The sequence below is a fragment of the Apodemus sylvaticus genome, chromosome 3 (assembly GCF_947179515.1).
Source record: "Apodemus sylvaticus chromosome 3, mApoSyl1.1, whole genome shotgun sequence".
NCBI classification, from domain to species: Eukaryota; Metazoa; Chordata; class Mammalia; order Rodentia; family Muridae; genus Apodemus; species Apodemus sylvaticus.
This window is the reverse complement of record NC_067474.1, coordinates 171,094,490-171,113,332: the sequence shown is the minus strand read 5'-3', so window position 1 is coordinate 171,113,332 and position 18,843 is coordinate 171,094,490. Positions and strand designations below refer to the sequence as shown.

General features: G+C 42.0%; 1 protein-coding gene across 1 annotated transcript in view; it reads right to left on the bottom strand.

Moving 5' to 3' along the window:
* The window catches only part of Ssu72 (SSU72 homolog, RNA polymerase II CTD phosphatase), a 32,791-nt gene extending 15,099 nt beyond the window's left edge, over positions 1-17,692 (bottom strand). Inside the window, exons 1-2 of the mRNA XM_052178414.1 lie at positions 17,267-17,692; positions 2,879-3,022 (exon numbers count right to left, since the gene is read on the bottom strand). Of these exons, the coding sequence (XP_052034374.1) occupies positions 2,879-3,022; positions 17,267-17,346 (224 nt within the window). The 5' untranslated portion in view covers positions 17,347-17,692. The remainder of the gene's footprint in view (positions 1-2,878; positions 3,023-17,266) is intronic.
* Positions 17,693-18,843: the final 1,151 nt, after the last annotated feature.

The window sequence follows — 18,843 nt, the reverse complement described above, 5'->3', positions numbered from 1 at the left end:
GGCCAGTCTGGACTGACTACAGAGTAAGTCCCAGGACAGCAGTGCTGGGACTTGGAGAAACCCTATCATGAAAGGAAAAAAAAAAAAAAGAGAGAGAGAGAAACCTCAACTTTTTCCTAGAACATCAAGGAAAATCACTAAGCCCCCAAAATCAGAGTCTGAGATTTTACAAGACTATGTCCCTCTGACTCTAAGGGAAAGGTGTATGCCACATTTACCAAAGAGGCTCCAGGAAGAAGCTGTTCTGAGATGCGCCCCCACCCCACTTAAGAGCTCTTTGGAAAAGGATGTGAGCATAATACCCAACACTCAGAACACTTAACCCCCAAACCTTGGCCTTCTGAGTGGGGTGAAGTGTCACAAGTACTCTTGTGGTAGGCTCCCAGAGTCACTGTGGTATAGGCCATAAGCACACTACAACCTCAAACACTCCTAATTGTACCCTAAAAGACAAGTATGCGACTAACAGGAAACACCTGTGTTTCTGACCCAATGTCCCCACTGACCATCTTTCAACTGCAGCCTGCAGCTGGGGGAGGACTGGGACATAGGGTGGGGTGGCAAAGATGTAGTGACAAGGATTTACGTTTTGCTAGAAGGCATTTGGGACCCTTCAAGCTACCTAATATCTGTGTGCACCTATATAAACATTTTTGGTTTATTATATTCTTCTTTCTTCTTGGGAAAGTCTCAAGATCATCCCACTTCAGCTTCCTGAGTGCAGCCTGTGTTGTTACACCCAGAGCATGCTCTTCTCCTTGAGGCCGAGCCTCCCAGTTACCCAGGTTGGCCATGAACTTCTAGATCAAGTGATCCTTTTGCTTCAGCCTCTAGAGTAGCTAGGACTCTATACTAGCTTAAAGTTTGGTTTATATTAAAAGGAGTAAGAATATTTAAAAAGAAAAAAGCTGCTGGGTGCTGGTGGCACACACCTGTAATCCCAGCACTCTGGGATCCAGAGGCAGGCGGATTTTTGAGTTCGAAGCCAGCTTGGTCTACAGAGTTTCAGGACAGCCAGGGTTATACAGAGAAACCCTGTCTGGGGGAGTGGGGGGGGGGATAAAAGAAAAAAGAAAAAAGCTGCAAGAGTGGCAATATGGAGCAATGCCGTCTGTAACCTCAGACTCTTGCGAAGCCATGGCAGGAGGACATTTTTATGGCTGACTTGCCCTAAAGTTTGTTCAAGACCAGCTTGAGAAACTTAGTGAAACGCTGCCTGAAAACTTAAGTGAAGATAGATGAGGAAGAAATCAAGAAACAGGTAGGATGCTGCTGCCCCACACCCTTAACCCAGCCCCCAGAAGATGGAGGCAGAGATAGGTGGATCTAAGTGGGAGGCCAGCTTTGTCTACGATTGTTATAAGCCAGCCAGCTATACAGTGGGAACATGTCTCTTAAAAAAAGAAAGTTTGCATCCAGGGATGACTCGGTGGAGGAGTGCGAGGCTAGAAGAACATGTCCAAGCCAGAGGTCTGATCTCTAAAACTAAGGGAAAAATAAGTTGTTTGATACACACATTTGGCCTTTATCCTGAACACTACTCTATCTAGAATATTACTAAGCATACTTAGAACTTTTTAGAGTTGCCCAGGATCAAGCTTGGGCCTCAAGCACATGCTAAGCTTATGAGCATGGGGAATTTCAAGTGAAAATGAGGGTCATCATAAAATACCCTACTAAAGTCCTGGAGCACTGATTACCTTAACCATTATATAATGTGAGGTATGGAAAACTGATTTTAAAGTACTCTTTTGTTTCCTCATGAATGTCCAGTACAAAATTCTGACTGTTTTATTTACTTCTTGAAGTTCTCTCAGAATACTATGTCTTTTTCATGCTTCTGTCTGGTAAACACAGCAACTTTTTGTGACAGTCTTGTTCTATAACCCAAGCTAGCCTTAACTTATGTAGCCCAGGCTGGCATTAAACTTGCAGCAATCTTCCTGCCTCAGCCCCCTGAAGGCTGAGATCATAGGCATGAACCACTAACCTAGCTAACATATCTCCAGGAGCCACATAAAACAGCCTTACCAAAGGTTCAGTATGCACATCCCTCTGTAAAAGCAGCAGCTGGGTGGCCAACAGTGTGACAGAGTTTCTACTTACTCATCATTGTGCTACCATTTAACAACATAGCAGGGCCTTCTGATTATCACATTGAGCAGGCTTGAAGTTTTGTAGACCAGTGACTCTCAACCTTCCTGATGCTGCCACCCTTTAATACAGTTTTGTGTGTTGTGGTGACTACCAACCAAAAATTATTTTCTTGCTACTTTATTATTGTAATTTTGCTACTGCTATTAATAGCAATGTTAACACCTGTGTTTTCCAATGGTTTTAGACAACCCCTATAAAAGGGTTGTTTGACCCCACAAAGGAGTTCCAACCACAGGTTGAGAACCACTGTTCTAGACTCTCCAGGGGCAGAAGGAAAGAAATTGAATTCTCCATTGGGCTAGTGTCCCATGTCTTTAATCCCAGCACACAGGAGGCAGAGGCATGAGGATCTCCATTAGTTCAAAGTCAGTCTGGTCTACATAGTGAATCTCAGGCTAGCCAGAGTTACATAGTGAGACTCTTATCTCAAATTTACCATAAATAAATAAATAAATAAATAAATAAATAAATAAATAAATAAATAAATAAATAGAGAAAGAAAAGGAAGCAAGGAAGAAAAATAAAGGAAACTGATTTCTTATAAAAAAAAAAAAAAAAAAGGATTGATGGAGTTATCACCGGCCTATAAGCCAGAATACATTTGCTGGTCCTGTTTCACCTAAAACACACCCTACAGGGTGGGGGATCAGAGTGACTACCAGTCACAAGTCACACCCACCAGATGACAACTCTGGTTCTCTAAGGGTCAGCCATGGGATACAGTTCTTTGTCTTTCCTGAGGAGATCATTGTACATCTGGTCATATGTGGTTTTGAAGTCATAAACATTGGGCTTGTCAGGTGCTGGTCCTGGGAGCTTCACATGAGTTCCTGTTCCGAAGGAGCGGACACTGAAACCACGCTTGCTGGAAGACACAAAGAAGAAAAAAAAATCACAGTTGGAGTAAAAAAAAGAGTTCTCATCCAAAGGAAACAAAAATGAACAGCCTACTTTTAATATTTTATCTACCTACCTATCTCTAGTTCTATCATGAGGGTTCTAGAGAAAGATCTCAGGTCATCAAATCTGTTAGCAAGTACCTTTATCAGCTGAGCCATCTCATCAAACTTATTTTTTTTTAAAGATTTATTTATTTATTTATTTATTTATTTATTTATTTATTTATTTATTTATTTATATGAGTACACCATTGCTCTCTTCAGATACATCAGAAGAGGGCATCAGATTCCATTACAGATGGTTGTGAGCCACCATGTGGTTGCTGGGAATTGAACTCAGGACCTCTGGAAGAACAGTCGGGTGCTCTTAACCGCTGAGCCATCTCCCCAGCCCTCATCAAACTTATTTTAAGTGGGCACAATGGCTCAGTGGGTACATTTACTTGCTGTGTAAACCTGATGATGTAAATTCAATTCCTGGAATTAACGTTGTAAGTTGTCCTCTGGTTCTCAAATGTACAGTGTCCCCATGTTCACTGTACATGCTTCCATACATTCCATACACACAAAATAAAGTTTGAAGACATTAAAAAAATAAAAACAAAAGTTAACTAAGTATTAAGAACATGCTTTAAGTTTTTGGCTTTTTAGTGCACATGTAGGTTTTCATGGGTGTGTGCACATTTGTGCATGTGAAAGCCACAACACTGTTCTCCTCAGTTCCTCTCCACCTTTTTTTTTTTTTTTTGAAAAGAGGGTCTTTCACTGAACCTCATGTTCAATTCCTCTAGAATGGCTGACCAACAAGCTGCAGGGATCCACCCTAGCACTGCCCCTAGTGCTAGGGTCTCACACATAAACATACATACACACATACACACATACTTTTATGTGGATGCTGGAAATCTGAACTTAGGTCCTCTTGTTTACAGAGCAGGCACTTGAAAAAAATGAGATAACTCCCAACCTGTTTTTATTTGTTTATTTATTTTATTTTTTGATACTTGGTCTTTCCAGATCAATCAGGCTGCCCTTGAACACAAGAGCTCTACCTGCTTTTGTCTCCAGAGTGTTGAGATTAGTCCTATGCCACCACACCTAACCTACATTTTAAAATTTTTAGGGGCTGGAGAGATAGCCAGTGGTTAAGAGCACTGACTGCTCTTCTAAAGGTCCGGAGTTCAAATCCCAGCAACCACCTGGTGGCTCACAACTATCCTTAGTGAGATTTGATGCCCTCTTCCAATATGTCTAAAAACAGCTACAGTGTACTTACATATAATAAATTAATTAATTAAATGTAGGAAACCTCTAGCTGTAACTCCAAACTCCAAATGCTGACTGACTGAAATTTAGAAAACTATACTCACCTGACCAACTCCCTAACAAGGAAGACTTAAGTACACAAGAGGGATCCTGCGGGGACAAACAGTCATAACAGCTGTAGTGACTTTCATGGAACCCAGCAGGTTGCAGATTTTGATAAACCAGAGAAAATGCAAAACAGCTATAGGCCAACTTCTTTAGAAAGAAGCTACATCTTCATCAAGAGAAAAGCACCTCAAAACGGACATTTCTGTGTTTAATCAGGGACCTACCATCATCACCAATAATCACAATTTTAAGTTTGTCACAATAGCTTACATGCACAAGAAGTTAATTTGGAATAAAACTTGGTTCTATTTTGTTGTGGTTGTAGTTTTTTTGAGACAGATCTCACCAGGTAGTTCTGGCTATACTGGAACTCATTATGTAGGCCAGGCTGGCCTCTTAACTCAGAGATCCACCTATCTCTGCCTCTTAAATGTTGGGATTAAAAGGCATGCACCACAGAGCAAAACTGACTTCTCCTAAACTTAACAAAAGTGGAATCCTTAAAAATTTCTTTTAAAAAATGGGGGGAGTTGGAGAGATGATTCAGTGACTAAGAGCACTGGCTCCTTTTCCGGAGGTCTGGAATTCAATTCCTACATGGTGGCTCACAACCATCTATAAGGAACCTGATACCTTCTTGTATGCAGCCATACGTACATAGAACACTCATATACATAAAACAAATGAATCTTTAAAGGTGATTTTTCTTTAGATTTACTTTATGTGCATGGGTGTTTTGCTTGCATGTATGTCTATATACCACCTATGGGCTTGGTGACTGAGGGGCCAGGATAGAGCATTGGATCCCCTAGAACTGGAGTGCAGATGATTGTACACCACTACATGGATGCTGGAAACTGAACTCTGAACTCCGGTCCTCGGTAAAATCAGCAAATGTTCCTAACCAGGAAGCCATCCCTCCAGCTCCTAAAATGCAACTCATAGCTGCCCCCCCTCCCACCAGACTTTTTGGCTTTCTGAAACAGGATCTCCCTATGTAGTCTTGAAACTGCTATAGACCAGGCTGGCCTCGAACTCACAGAAATTTAACAGACTTTGATTCCTTAATGCTGAGATTAAAGGCTAGTATCACAATGCCTATCAATGGTTATGATTTAAAAAAAAAAAACATCGCTGTGGTAAAGCTCTTCTGTATTTTTGCTATTGTCTTCAGACAGGGTCTCAGTACATAGCCCAAGGTGACCTGGAATTCACTATATACATCTGGCTAGCCTTGAAGTAATGCCATCACACATAATTCTGTTTTTATTATTGTTTAATTTGTAACTCAGTACATTCGGAATAGGCTAGGCATGCTGAGCAGCAGTGCTTACTTAGACCCACTCAGCCCCAAATGCTAAAAGAGCTCCACAAAAGAAACCAGACTTACAACCCCACAGAGGGACAATAACAGGAATGTAGAATTAAGAAAGAAATGACCTAGACATCTAACAATATTTTATTCCATGTGTAAGAGAAAAAGAAAATGTGCAGATACTACTTTTCAACTATCCCATTTAAAAGAGCTCAAAGTGAAAAAGGAAGTGATGAAGACCTATTCCAGCATCATTTGACGTTAAGGCCGAAGGACCATAAATCTGAGGATGAACTGGATGGTAATATATATTGAAACCCTAAAAAGTAGTGATGGAAATAAATATGATAATAAAAAAAAGTAAGGAAAACTGAAAGCTCAGGTCTGTCTCTGAGTCATTTCTTTTCTTTACTTTTTTTTTTTTTTGTTTTGTTTTTTTGTTTTTCAAGACAGGGTTTCTCTGTGTAGTTCTGGCTGTCCTGGAACTTACTCTGTAGACCAGGCTAGCCTTCAACTCAGAAATCCGCCTGCCTCTGCCTCCCAGAGTGCTGGGATTACAGGTGTGCGCCACCACCACCCGACTCTGACTCATTTCTTATGGAGTCAGGAACAAATAGGGGAGGATCAATCAGATTAGTTCACTGCTATAGTCTGAGGATGTCACATGGTAGCATGCTGCAGGTATAAAGTAGGTGACTGGTGGACTGTGAACCGACAGCAGCACAATAACATGAACTAGGGAAGATAGATTTCTCAATGCAGCTAGACACAAGGCTGCTCAGCCAGCATCTACAGTAGATGATGAGTCCACACCCACGTGAGTAAAACCACCTACAGCTGCAACCCAGAACCTTACTTCCAGAAACGTATTCAGACATAAAAAAGAAAGAAAGAAGGAAAGAAGGAAAGAAGGAAAGAAGGAAAGAAGGAAAGAAGGAAAGAAGGAAAGAAGGAAAGAAAGAAAGAAAGAAAGAAAGAAAGAAAGAAAGAAAGAAAGAAAGAAAGAAAGAAAGAAAGAAAGAAAGAAAGAAAGAAAAGGATGGGGGCGCACAAAAGACATTCAAAGTGTTGCTTGTGACCACAAAAACCAACAAACCACGTTGTTATAAGTCTATGCAGAATCCTTTTGAAGGTCTATGTCACCATCTCCAAAAACTGCAGCATTGAGGTCTGGCTAAAAGAGAACTGGTACTAGGCAACACAGTCCTATATCAGTACACATATCACTTACAAAGAGTTCACAAAGGCAGACATAAAAAACAATTCTAGCTAGGTGCTGTGGTGCACACTTTTAATCCCAGCCCTTGGGAGGCAGAAACAAGCCCTTAGATCCCTAAGTTTAAGGTCAGCCTGTTCAACAGAGCTAGTTCAGGACAGAGAAACTTTGTCACGAAAAATAATATATATTCACATATAAATTATATATGGTTATGTTTTTTGGTTATTCTAAAAAAATGGAAATATATATATTTGGTTTCTCTGTCCTGGAGCTATCTCTGGAGGAAACCTCAGCTGAGGCCACTGAAGTTGATAAAAAGCTGAGTCAGTTCCCATGTAGGTTGTCCGAACTGTACAACCAGGCTGCCAGAGTATGACATAAGGAAAACAACCTAAAGCATAGAATCATCATTAAACTCTAAGTCCACAAACACCTGAGCTATGAAACCTGAAACACAAAATTTCCAATGTTCTGACAAATAGTGAGTTTTCAGGAAAGCAACAGAGCCAGCTATTGTTTATAACTGCAAGGACTAGATAACCAAACTCAGGCCATGTGACAGGAAACCGAAACATAATGCCTTCCTGAGAGGGTCCTGAGAGGGTCAAGGCAGAGGTTCCCCCTTAATCTAAATTTGAAACAATTTGCTTACTAACCTGGATAATATACAATAAAAGAACTATTTTTTTTAGAGAAACAAAACAAAAATGAGGAGTGGTGGCCAAGGTCCAAAGAAGCACCACCAGATTAGAGCATCTGTTTGTCTCATGTGTTGATACTGCAGCCCTTTTATAGGTCACAGGTTTTTTTTTTGTTTTTTTTTTTGTTTTTTTTGGATTTTGATTTTTCAAGACAGGGTTTCTCTGCATAGCCCTGGCTGTCCTGGAACTCACTCTGTAGACCAGGCTGGCCTCGAACTCAGAAATCCACCTGCCTCTGCCTCCCAGAGTGCTGGGATTACAGGCCTGCGCCACCACCGCCCGGCTTAGTTCACAGTTTTATAGTTTTTTTTTTGTTTTTTTAGATTTGGTTTTTTCGAGACAGGGTTTCTCTGTATAGCCCTGGCTGTCCTGGAACTCACTTTGTAGACCAGGCTGACCTCGAACTCAGAAATCCACCTGCCTCTGCCTCCCAGAGTGCTGGGATTACAGGCGTGCACCACCACCGCCCGGCTAGTTTTTTTACTTTATAGTTTCATAGTTATGGCTTCAGCATCCATGAGCATGCTTTGCATGAGTGCTGGGATTAACATAACAAGAAAAAAACTTGCCTCTTCGTCAATGGGGGTTTTTAAAACAGAACAAGTATAGGGGCTGTTGAGATGGCTCAGTGATTAAGAGCACTAGCACTGACTGCTTTTCCAGAGGTCCCGAGTCCAATTTCCAGCAACCACATGGTGGCTCACAACCATCTGCAATGGGATCTGATGCCCTCTTCTGGTGTGTCTGAAGACAGTTATAGTGTACTCACAAACATAAAATAAATAATTGAAAAAAAATACTATTTTTTTCTTCCAGAGAATCCAGGTACAAATCCTAGCATTTATGTGGTGGCTCACAGCCATTTTAAGGTGGCTGACTGATGCCTTCCCCCTCCTAGTTTTTTTAAAATTAGATTTATTTTAAAATTTATTTTATATGCATGAGTATATATGCTTATGTATGTATGAATGTATGATCATATGTAACCTAGAACTAGAATTATGCGTGGCTGTGAACAGCCATGTGGATGCTAAGCATCAAATCTGGGTCTCCTATCATAGTATGTGCTCTTGACAACTAAGTCATCTCTCAAGCACCCCATGCCTTCTTCTGGCCTCCATGAGCACTAGATACACATATATACATGAAAGTAAAACACAAATATACATGAAAACACAAACCTAAAAAATTTAAGTTAGAACATGTAATGAATGACAAGTAAGATCTACATTACAAAACAACACAAACTCAAGCAGGCATGGTTCTGATCTCAGCACTCCAGAGGCAGGCAGAGTTTGAAGCCAGTCTGATCTATATAGCAAATCACATGACAGCCAGGACTACATAGAGAAACCCTGTCTCAAACAAACAAAAAAACCCAAAAGGTATATATGTGTGCACACACACACAATACACAAATTTGTAAAAAGATGATCACACTACAAAAATGACTGGTAGCAATGCCCAGGCAGAAGGGAAGATCATTTCTAAAAAGAACAAGCCTTAAAAGGTCTTACATGTTACTAAAACTGCACAATAAAGCATTGTAACAGGAACTGAGAATTATACAGACTTGAAAATATCTGCAATGAGTCCTGTGTCTGAAGTGACGAGAAGCCATTATGTCATTAACTAAATAAGGCTCTTCAATATGGATCAGGAGTAGTGCTGCTCTGAATCCTGGCACGTTCTCCACAGTCATGAATGAGGTGAAAGATCTCAAGTTTTACAACCAAAGCTACTACTTGTGACCAAGTATGAATAAACTGGGTATTCAAAAAGTCACCTTATGGGGCAGTGGTGGTGCATACCTTTAATCCCAGCACTTGGAAGGCAGAGGCAGGTAGATTTCTGAGATGGAGGCCAGTCTGGTCTACAGAGTGAGTTCCAGGACAGCCAGGGCGACACAGAGGAAACCCTGTCTTGGGAGGAAAACAGGTCACTTTAATTGAGTCAAAGCAAGAAAGGGCTGAGACCACTTTTCCTAAAAGGTTCCTCCCTCCATTGCCTAAGATCTACACTAAAGGGATTACCAGAATATTTTAACAATGGGAAAAGCAAAAAGCTGGATGCATAAGGCTAATTGTTTTTGGTCATTTCCCTGAAGTACTTTTAAGTGGGGTATAAAGCTAGACCCTTTGGCACAAGCCTGAAGTCTAGAAGGGAGTTGGGACTTTTCAGAATCCACAGTTGAGGCAGCAAGCCGACTTAGAGCCCGGGCACGCCAGACAAGCTTGAAGCAAGGTTGTGGTTGAGTTATTCCACAAACAGACCGGCCAGAAAAGATAAGGGGCATGCCTGGGGAATCTCCTATGGGTCATACACCATCTGGACTGGAGTCTCCTGTCTCCTGTCCCTTGGATGCAGTTTACTAATGACAAAGTGACTTTCCTGCTAACAAAAATAAACTGCCCTCCTACACTGCTGAAGGCCCGATCTGCAAGTGTGCCAAAAAGCCCACCCTGCGCCCCAGAATCCCCCGCCAACGTTTGAATCAAATCATGTGTAACCTCGCCAAACCCCCCTGACAACCCCTCTGACTTCTCCTATATAAACCCCTAACTTTTGAGCCTCAGGGTCGACTCCTCTGTCTCCTGTGTGAGATACGTGTCGGCCCAGAGCTCTGATAATAAACTGCCTTATGCATTTGCATCAAGTCGGTCTCTCGCATTTCCTTGGGTGTACGCTATCCCGAGAATGGAATGGGGGTCTCCCCAAAAGGAGTCTCAGCTACTCAGGAGGCTGAAAGGCAGGAGAATCTACTTGAGTTCAGGATTTTGAGACTAGCCTAGGAACCATAACAGAGTAAGCAAGTTAGGAGACAGAGGCACTTCAAATGCACATAACATCCTCTTTTTTTTTTTTTTTTGTTTTTTTTTTTTGAGACAGGGTTTCTCTGTGTAGCCCTTGGCTGTCTTGGAACTCACTCTGTAGACCAGGCTGGCCTCGAAGTCAGAAATCCTCTTGCCTCTGCCTCCCAAGTGCTGGGATTAAAGGTGTGCGCCACCACCGCCAATAACATCCTCATTTTATAGACCAAGCAGGTCCCCAAGAACATCGGAGAGTAATGATAGGCATGTTTTAAGGCGGATGCAGGGTTTCCTACAGGGAACATTCTCCATTTTAATCTGTCTACATTCTTACAAGTACATCACCACCAAACAACCTGACCTAGACTTGATATGACTGTAAGCCCAAGAGCAGCCTACATGGTCAGCCATCACATTAGGAAGTGCTTCCCCTCCCCCAACTTCCTGAACTATTATCTTTAAGCATCCTAATTAAAAATAAATTGCAATGCAGTTTGTTTTCCCCCCAAAAGATGGCTCCCCCACCCCACCCCAAAAGCTGTTCCCAGGTGGCAAAAAGGCTAATTAGCAACAGCAGCTCTGCTTTCTCTGAAGCTTCTGAAACTGGCATTAACAGCCCATCTTGTATGGTGACAATCTGCTTCTTACATAAAGGCAGTGAATGCTATAAAAATACTCCTGACAACCAACAGCTTTGCCTGAAGGGCAACTATTCTGTCTAAAAATAAATGTCTTTCACACCTATCAAAAATCTATTAGTGAATTCATTGTAGAAAATGCTACATTAAGGAAATCAAAATTGTTTCCCTGTTGTACCAAAGATGGAAAATAAAATGGTAAAATATATGCCAAAGAAAATGTCTAAATTGCTAGCACAGGTTCTGCTATCCCCAATGCCCCACTGCTCCTTAATGTTTTGCAGTGATAAATGGGATTTTAAATTATGATTTTAGCAAAGCACTGAAATCCTGAATCCACTGCTTCTAAAAGCATCTCAAAACAGGAAGTACTAGAGCTGGACAGATGGTTCAGTGGTTAAGAACACTGCCTGCTCTTCCAGAGATCCTGAGTTCAGTCCCCAGCAATCACATGGTGACTCACAACCATCTGTAATGGGATCCAATTCCCTCTTCTGGCACACAGGTATATGGTGTACATGCAAATAGGGTACTCATATACATAAAATAAATCTACAAAACAAAAGAGGAACTACAATTCTGTCATCCTTACTAAAGACTATCTATGGCCTATCATTCTATGTTGTTGGCATATCAATCTTCCAAGGCTTTCAAGGCTGGTGAGATGTTATGGTACAATTATTAAGTGTTCATCAAAAAGACCCATGGAGCCTGGTGTGATGGCATACCTTTGATCCCAGCAGAGGCAGGTGGATTTCTGAATTCAAGGTAAGCCTGGCAAGTTGCAGGACAGCCAGGCTACACAGAGAAATCCTGTCTTGAAAAAAAAAAACAAAAAAACAAAAAAAAATTCCACTAACCAGTGGGTTAGTATGAGGGATTCATAATTTGATGACATAAGAGAAACAAGAGGCAGGGCCTAGCTGGACAAAAGTCAACCACCATGAATAATGTATCTCATTCTCACCAGAAATGAATAGGTGAACAGCTCTGCTCCATCAGGTCCTCTCCACAATGCCCTTCTTCCATGGACTGATACTTTTAGCCCACATCTTTTCTCCTTTAAAATGATTCTCTTAGTAACTTGTTACAGAAACAAAATATTAACTAATACAGAAAGTAAAACTCTTTGGAAATATCTTGGCAAGTTATGCCATCACTAGAAGAATTTTAGCCAGGCATGGTGGCGTACACCTGTAATCCCAGCACTTGGGAGGCAGAGGCAGGAGGATCTGAGTTCGAGGCCAGCCTGGTCTACATAGTGAGTTCCAGGACAGCCAGGGCTACACAAAGAAACCCTGTCTCAAAAAAAAAAAAATAAAAAAATAAAAAAGTAAAGAAAAAATTTAAAGTACAGGCTCCACCAATTTTCTTACCTATAAAGAAAGGTTGAAGCTTGGCGGAGATGGTGCACTCCTTTAGCATCCAGAAGGCAGAGGCAGGCAAACCTCTGTCCATTTGAGGTTAGCCTGGTCTACAAAGCTAGTTCCAGGGCAAAGTTACACAGAGAGATCCTGTCTCAAAAAACTATAAACAGGAAAGAGGTTGAAAAGACAATCTAAAATGCGGACAGTAACTTTTTTGGTTCTGTGTTGACATGTAGCCCTGGATGGCCTAGAATTAGCCATGTAGATCAAAATGACATCAAACTCCCAAAAATCGCCAGGCGGTGGTGGCACACACCTTTAATCCCAGCACTTGGGAGGCAGAAGAGGAGGATTTCTGAGTTGAGACCAGTCTGGTCTACACAGTGAGTTCCAGGACAGCCAGGGCTACACAGAGAAACCCTGTCTCAAAAAACAAAAACAAAACAAACTCCCCAAAATCTACCTATCTGTCTCTCTCTAGTGCTGGGATTAAAGTCATGTGCCAGGCACATAAGGTTATAAGTACACTCATTACATTTACTACTTGTATATACAGGTCAGAGTAGGAGCTGTGGGTCTAAGAAACCAGGGTTGTTAGGCTGGCAGTTACATACCTTACTTCCTGAGTCTGCTTGGGCAATAACTTTTTTAGTGGTTAGAGCTGTTACTAAGTTTGATATACCAAAACTTGTCTCACATTCACAGCTAAATGGAAGTCCATTTTCTTTAGTAACTCCTTGGTCTTAATTCTACATAAAAAACAAACAAACAAAAAAAGCCAGTTTGTTGATGGCACAATCCTCTAACCCCAGCACTCAGGAGGTAGAGGCAGGCAGAACTCTATTGAGTTCAAGGCTAGCCTGGTCTAGAGTAAGTTCCAGGACAGCCAGGATTACACAGAGAAACCCTACCTTGAAAAAACAAAACGAAAAGAAAAATATCTTTAAATAAACCAAATCAACAAATAACTGACCATGGGTGGTGTCTGGCTAATCTTAGCATGGGAAACATGGAAATAGCAGTAACTTGGAGTTTGCTATCAGCCAGTAGTAGGGCTAATTGGCAAGATGGGAGATTCACTTGAAATCTTGTCTCAAAACATATGATGGAGAGAAACAGAAGGTTAACTAATATCAAGCTCTGGCCTCCACACCCCCACACTACAGGTACACACAGGCAAGATGAACTTAAATGGCTTTAAGAAAGTACCCTTGTAGAGGCACCTCTCCTAAGGCACTTCTACTCTGGGACTTACACATACTCAGTCAGGCCCCACACTGCCTGGCTATCACAAGTCTATCTCTTTCTCTCACTTTCAGATGGGGTCCCATGTAGCCCAGGCTAGCCTGGAACCTCTCAACTCTCTATGTAATAACTACAACAAACTTCCAGTTTTACTGCTTCTACCTCCTAAGTAGTGGGATTACAAACATATATTATCACATCATTTTTAAATGGGGTGCTGAGAATCAAATCCAGGGCTTTGTGCATAACAGACAAGCATGCTACTGAGCTATGCCTTCCCCCAGCTTCCAAAAAGCTAAGACTGAACCCATAACCTTGGGTGTACTAGGTTAGTACTCTACCTCTGAGCTATATCCCAGGCAATTTTGGGTTTTTAATAATTAAAAAAACGCAGCTTCCATGAGCCAGGCATGGTGGCATGCATACCTTCAATCTCAACACATATCTAAAAAGAAAAAAGGGCTGGAGAAATGGATCAATGGTTAAGGATAGCAGTTGCACTTCCAGAGGGCCCAAATTCTACTACTAGGACCCACATGGTAGTTTACAACCACCTTTATAACTCTAGTTCTAGGGGGACTCAGTACTTTCTTCTGGCCAATGAGAATACCAGGCATACAAGTAGTGCATAAACAGGCATGCAGAAAAAAATATTTTTCATTACCAGGAATGTAACCTAGGACGGCTCGGACTACAGATAAAACTGTGGGGTCTGGCTAATAATAAATTACAGGTTGCTTTCTGCCTTAGCAATCTGTAAATAAAACAAGACAAAAAAACCACAGCAGGCAATACTCTAGTTGAGGCCTAGTCTGTTGTTTTTAAAACAGGGTTTCTCTACCGGGTGGTGGTGGCGCACACCTGTAATCCTAGCACTCTGAGAGGCAGAGGCAGGCGGATTTCTGAGTTCGAGGCCAGCCTGGTCTACAGAATGAGTTCCAGGCCAGCCAAGGCTATACAGAGAAACCCTGTCTTGAAAAAAACAAATCAAAAAAAAAAACAAAAACAAAAACAAAAAGAAACAAACAAACAAACAAAAAAGAGCCCTGGCTCTTCTCGAACATGCTCTGTAGTCCAGGCTGGTCTTAAACTCAGAGACCAACCTGCCTCTGGTTCCAAGCGCTGAGATCAAAGGTGTGCTCCACTACTGACTGTTGTCTTCTTGAAGTATACTTAATATTTTTTCTATTTTGGGGGCTTAAAAAAGAAAAGATTCCTTCTTGAGATTGAGAGGCAATGGGAAATGTATAAATATGCAGTATTCTGGAAAACAACCTTGAAAGCTGTAAGAACATGAAACATGCCCACCATTTGGTCCAGTGATATCATTTCTAGGAATTTATTCTAAAATAGTAACCAAAACCTGTGCAAAAGATATTTACACAGCACAAGGAAGTTGTCACTTAAGTTACAATCACTTGATGTTTACTAATAAAAGAACAGTGACAAAAATCAATGGCTGCAGATAATCTCTGATTACTGATAAGTCACCCTTGTTCATTAAACATGAGTAAGTATATTTAAATTCAATGTGTAAATATGAAAGGAGGAAAAAAGAGCAGAGCACCATGGATTACATTCACAACCCTAGCATTTGGGAGGCTAAGGCAGGAATGCCAAAACTTCAAGTTCAACCTGAGCCTGAGCTACAGTGATGAGATGAGCCCAAAGAAGGTGTGGGCTTGGGGAGGGGTGCTGGAAGATTGGTCAGTATAAAGGAGAGGCAGAGCCTGCTACATGAACACAAGGACCTGAGTTTGATTTCCAAGACTCAAGAAAGAACCTGTCTCACTCAAAGGAGGTAGACTGAGCAGGCAGTGGTGGCACACGCCACCCAGCGCTTGGGAAGCAGAGGCAGGCGGATTTCTGAGTTTAAGGCTAGCCTGGTATACAGAGTGAGTTCCAAGACAGCCAACCCTGTCTCTGAAAAAAACCAAAAGAATAAAAATAAAAAGGAGGTAGACTGAATTACTGAGGATGACACAAACTAAAGTCTATCTCCAGGTATGAATATAAAAATACCTAAAACTAGAAAGTCTACAACATCTCAACAACAATAGGTTATAGAGTGCTTTTTAAACCTATTAGGTATATGTGTATATGGCTAACTAACAAAGGCAGGGCATGACATCACATCCTTGTAGAGGCAAGATGAATTTTAGTTCAAGGATACAATCTGAAGTAGGATACCTGCTCCCCCCCCTTTTTGAGATGGTGTCTTAAAAGTCCAGCTTAGCTTTATTCTTTGTAGCACATACTGCTTAAATTCAAAAAGCATGCCACCATCTACAAAACAAAACTACTAAGTAGAGGCTATGCTCTATGTCAGCGGTTTTCAATGACCCCTTTGGGGAGTCAAACCGCCCCTTCACAGGGGTCACCTGAGACCATCAGAAAACATATTTACATTACAATTCATAAAAGTAGCAGAATTACAGTTACAAAGTAGCAACAAGAATGATTTTATTATTGAGGGGGTCACCACAAAATGAGGACTATATTAAATGGTCGCAGCATTAGGAAGGTTGAGAACTATCGTGTAGTAAATTAGAATGAAATCTTAGAATTTGAGATAATAAGAAACTTAACACTCTGGATGGCTCAGAAAACACGAGACAATGCTTGGTATGGTGGCAAACTCCTATTAGTAGTAACAAGACAAGGGAGTCAGGTGAAGTGTGAGTTCAAAGCCAACAGAAAACCTTTAATCGCAGCAGCTGGAAGGCAGAGGCAGGCGAATCGCTGAGTTTGAGACCAACTGGGTATACAGAGCAAGTTCCAGGACAGCCAGAACTACACAGAGACCCTGTCTTGAGGCGGAGGGGGGGGGACAGAAATTGTCAAAAAATAATATTTATAAAAGTTTCAAAAGTTCGCAGTTAGCTCTGGAAGAAAAAGATTTCTACTGTACTACCAAAGTTGACATTTATAAGACCACATTTTAACTCTAATGCAATGCATCAGTTTCTCATTTTGTCAAGAAATTTTGAAGATAAAATGCTATCAAAGAAGAATGCCCTACTAGACAATGGTGAATTCGTGAAGAAATATGAGATGATCCCACTGAACCATATTAATTCGTGTGCTCCAGAAATTATTGACTAAAGTTATGGGGGTGAGGGGAGTGGCTTGTGCATGAGACTTGCATACGTAGACAGCAACAAACAAGTCAGATCACTGTTGTTACTTCCAGATTCGTTCCATCTTGATGCGACGTGGTGTTGAGAGCTTCCCTTCGTATCACGGGCAGACCTTGGCCTACCGTGTGATACAGCCTCGTCTTCCAGTACCTACAGGCCGCCAGCTGTCAGACACAAAGTATGTAAACAGGCCGCGAATAGCATTGCCATCTCTAGGATTTACTGGGATGCTTACTCTAAAGGAGGAGGTCGCGCGCACGGATCCCTCTAAGGGTTAGCCGAGCATGTATGCCGGGCGTGGCCCGACCTTCCGTAGCCCAGTCAATACAGGGTCGGGGTCTGGACAAGAATCTGTGGGAAGAAAAGGAGGAAGGGCGGAGGGCAGGTGGAGCTTGCACTACCTGAGGATGTTGTGTGCTTCCATGCTCCGATTCTGGTTACTCGAGCACACCACCGCCACCCGCAGCGGCGATGACGGCATGGCACCGACCGAACTACCCACTGCACTCGCTACGGAGCTCCCACCTAGAAGCCGGCTTCCGCGCGAGGAAGATGGCGGTAACCGGAAATCAGCGACGCGGAAGTGGGGGCGACGTAACGCGTGGGGAGGGCGACGGTGCTTTCCTGGGCCCGTACTGCAATCGGTGCCGAGAGCGACCGGCCGACGCTGAATCAGTTTGAGAGCAGCAAAGGCCTGCGTTCGTGGACCACCTTTGCCGGCATCTGACGTCACACGTCCTGAGCCCGCAACTGGAGCGGTGTGAGCCGCACCTGCGTCCGAGACGTCTTAACGTGCCGTCGCTTTTGATGACGCACTAGACGCAGTGCTTGCGCAATACTGGAAACTTCCGGGGGGACGGGCGTTGTGGGGGCGAGTCTCAAGTCTTTTCTGCGGCTTCCTTTGATCTGGTTGGGAGGTTTCTCATTCCGATTTCCTCCACGTGGTCACTCCGCCAGTTCCGTATGTGCACTGTGCTCCATCACTTCGTTTGTGCTCTATCTCTATTACAAGTACGTTCCTCAGGTTCACTGAACTTCTGGAAGCACGTCACTTCCTTTGGCGAGTCCTTTGCAGTTTAACATTTAAGTGATATGAAAATATGGGTTGAGGTAGCGGGCTCTTCAAGTTCGGCTAATCAGGAAACTGGCAGGAAAATCGCTTCACTGTTGGAGGAGAGCTTGATCTCTAAATAAATAAATAGAAATGGAGCGGCTGCGGAGCGTGGCGGTTCACACTTCTTTAATCCTAGAACTCGGTAAACAGGCTGACAGCCTACCTGCTTGCCTTGTGACCTGTCCTCTCTTATCTGGAATGGAATGGTCAAGAAGTGAAGAGGATTAGATGGGTTGTTTGGAGATTTTGAGAACTCCCTTTCAAGTTTGAGCAGTATGTCAGAGCCAAGACGGTAGATAACGTGTAGTTAGTATTAGAAAAGATATATATATGTGTGTGTGTGTGTCTTATAAATTATATAAAATATATATATTGGTTTTTTATATAAAATAAATTATATAAAATAAATATATTGGGTTTTTTGGATTTGGTTTTTTTTCGAGACAGGGTTTCTCTGTATAGCCCTGGCTGTCTGGAACTCACTCTGTAGACCAGGCTGGCCTCGAACTCAGAAATCCGCCTGCCTCTGCCTCCCAGAGTGCTGGGATTACAGGCGTGTGCCACCGCCCCGGCAGGATTTTTTATTGACATGTGAATGCTTTTACACAGTGCACAAGAGATTCTACACTTCCCCCCTTTTAGTCTAATAGAAGGCTCTTTCTTTAACAATAATAAATTATATACCATAAGAACAATCATGAAAGGGGGCTAGAAAAGGGGAAATCATTTGAAATGTAAATAAATTATATCGAATAAAAAAATTAAAAAAAACAAGAACAATCATGAAAAACATCACATAAGAATTACATTAATAATGTCTAGTCCATTTGAATTTGGCAACTTTGGAGAAACTACTATTTATCC